The 2478-nt window shown below is 58.8% G+C and overlaps 1 protein-coding gene across 1 annotated transcript in view; it reads left to right on the top strand.

Annotated features, from left to right (window-relative positions):
* Window positions 1-2478, top strand: part of CBX7 (chromobox homolog 7) — a 19094-nt gene that overhangs the window by 11969 nt on the left and 4647 nt on the right. The window contains 1 exon segment of the mRNA XM_010845229.1: window positions 2382-2448. Coding sequence (XP_010843531.1) covers window positions 2382-2448 — 67 coding nt within the window.

Genomic DNA, 2478 nt, shown 5'->3' with positions numbered 1-2478 from the left:
GGTGCAGATGCAGGCGTGTGGCTGCTGTTCGGACGGGGCGCGGCGGGGCGGGGCCGCTGCTTTCAGCCGGTGGTTGGGTGCTGGCGTTTGTCCAGAGACCTGAGCTGAGTGAGGCAGGGAAGGAGCCCAGCAGGCATGTTACGGAAGACCATCCACGGAGAGAGCACACTGATGCAGAGACCCTGGGCTGAGGAGCGGCACGGAGGCGAGTGGGGCTCTGAGCGTGGCTGGCTGGACTGGTGTGAGCTGGGCAGGGCTGGAGCATTGTGGAGTGGGCGTGGGCAGCTGAAGGGGTGGGGCGCAGCTCAGACTCTGCCTGTGAGTCCTGGTAGAGAGGGTTTGGATGTTCCTTTGAGTCAGAAAAGTCAGTAGTTAAGGGACAAATGAGACCCACTGTCTGAGACCTGCAGACCCACTGTGTGGTTTGACTTCCTCCTCCTCTCTGGGTCTTGGTGAGAAGGAAGTGGAAGGGGGGTGATGAGCATTCTAACACCTGCTTTGCAGTGTTTTTAAGGGACTCAGAAGGAGTCTGGTCAGGGAGTCCCTGTGTCCTGGGAGGGCCGAGGGGACACTGAGGCCTGGCTGGGGCCACGATCCCCACAGCCCTGGACACCGAAGGGCCGAGGGTTCCGGGGTTGACAGAAACTGGTCCCTGGGTAGGTCAGGACTGACAGAGTGGAAGCCCCCACCTCGCCCTCCTGCTGCCCCGACACCCACAGTTACAGGGCGGAAACTTGGGCACCACAGGTGGGAAGCCAGGTCATGTGGCCTAGGCTGCAGGCCTGCCCCCGCTGGCCCTGACGGGGCTCCCAGGCTTGACCTCGCCAGGCCTGGTGCCCAGAGCTCAGCATCTTCACCAGTAGTGAAGGTTGTCAGAATTGTGTCGTCGGTTAAGTGACTTAATCTCTCTGTGCCTCAGCTATAAGATGAGGATAGAAACTGCCTCCCTCATAGGGTGAGGGTCGCAGCATTGAGAACAGTGCCTTGTACAGAGTGCCCAGGACACGGTAATAAATGTAATAATGAACAACACTTACACAAATATAATAGACATCATCAGCTTCTTTTCTCTCAAGGCCCTTTCCTCCCCGCCGCCATTTCCTTCTCCTCTTCCTCTTTTTTCTTCCCTCTCTCTTCCTATGATCTTAGTCTTTCTACCTCCACCCCCCCCCCCCCAGCCCTGCTTTGAGAAGCGTCAGGGACCTCTCACTCCCCACAGGAGCCCCAGGGCCCAGCTGAGAAGGGAAGCTCGTGCTCCAGACCAGGAAACTGAGGCCCAGAGAGGGAGGGTGGCCAGCCAGGGTGTCCCCTGGCTCAGGTAGGGGTGACCTGGGCTCCAGCACCGGGCTCTGAGACTAGATTCTCACTCTCCAGGATCGGAGAGGCCTGATTGGTCTGGGTATTGCATGCCCTTGGTGCTTCTCTCAAACCCTGGTTCTGGGACCCCAGGGCAGACCTGCTGAAGCTCCACAGGGTGGGAGGGACAGCTCCGCCCCCAGCGCCCCTGGAGTCTGATGCCTGGAAGCGGGTGGCAGCCACTCCTTTGAGGAGGGAAACAGGGGCCATGGACCTACTGGCTTAACTGGGCTCAGACTGAGAGACTGGCCTAAGGCCTCAGAAAGCATGAGTGGAGTGAAGCCAAGCGCAGTGACTTTGAATCATCCCTCTGCTCCAGCACAGGGCTGGGGCATCTGGCGTGTTGCGGTGTGTGTGTCTTTGTATGCGTCCTCAGGTTGTGCCTTGCATGTGTGTGAAGTGAGGAGGGCATCCGGCAGAGAGTTTGGCATCTGCTGGGGACTGAATGCAAGCTAGTTTTTCTCCCCTTCCCCAGCCAGACGATACAGGCAATGGGAGCCTGTCTTCCCCACCAGGTTCGTGCAGATGCCAAATTGGCGGGGAGTTCTGGGCAGAGCCTCACATGCAGAAGGACTCGTCCGCCATTCTCCTCAGCTCCCCTGGGCCCATTCAAGGCAAATTTGATTGAGAGGTGTCTCTACAAGTCTCCTAAGAGTGGAAACTGGAAATGTTCTGGGGGTTGTTCCCAGTGCATAGAGAGCAGAGGTCTGGCCTGACCTTGGGGCCATGAAGACCCACGTGTTTTTGGAGATGCCCCCTGAGTCCCACCTCAGCAGATGGGACCGGTGGCTGTGCCCTCACCTTTAGTCAGTTGAGAAGAGGGAGCCCTGGGAGTTGAACACTCTGCCCCATAGTCATGGCCTAAAGAGAGCAACGGGAGGAGCCCGACCCCAGGATGGGTGGTAGCCTGTGGTGGGTGCCCCCCTCCCCCGTAGACAGCAGAGGGCCAGGTGGAGCGGACTCCTTACTTACCCTTAAATGTCACCAGTGTTTCCTTTTCTTCTGCCATCTGCTTTGCACCCCAGGGAGGAGAGAGACCGAGCGTCGGGGTATAGGAAGAGAGGTCCGAAACCCAAGCGGCTTCTGCTGCAGGTAACCCCGCCAGCTCTGGTGCCATCCCTT

This window comes from Bison bison, unplaced genomic scaffold (assembly GCF_000754665.1).
Source record: "Bison bison bison isolate TAMUID 2011002044 unplaced genomic scaffold, Bison_UMD1.0 scf7180017864213, whole genome shotgun sequence".
NCBI lineage: Eukaryota > Metazoa > Chordata > Mammalia > Artiodactyla > Bovidae > Bison > Bison bison.
Note: the sequence above shows the minus strand (reverse complement) of the source record. Positions and strands in the feature narration are given on the sequence as shown.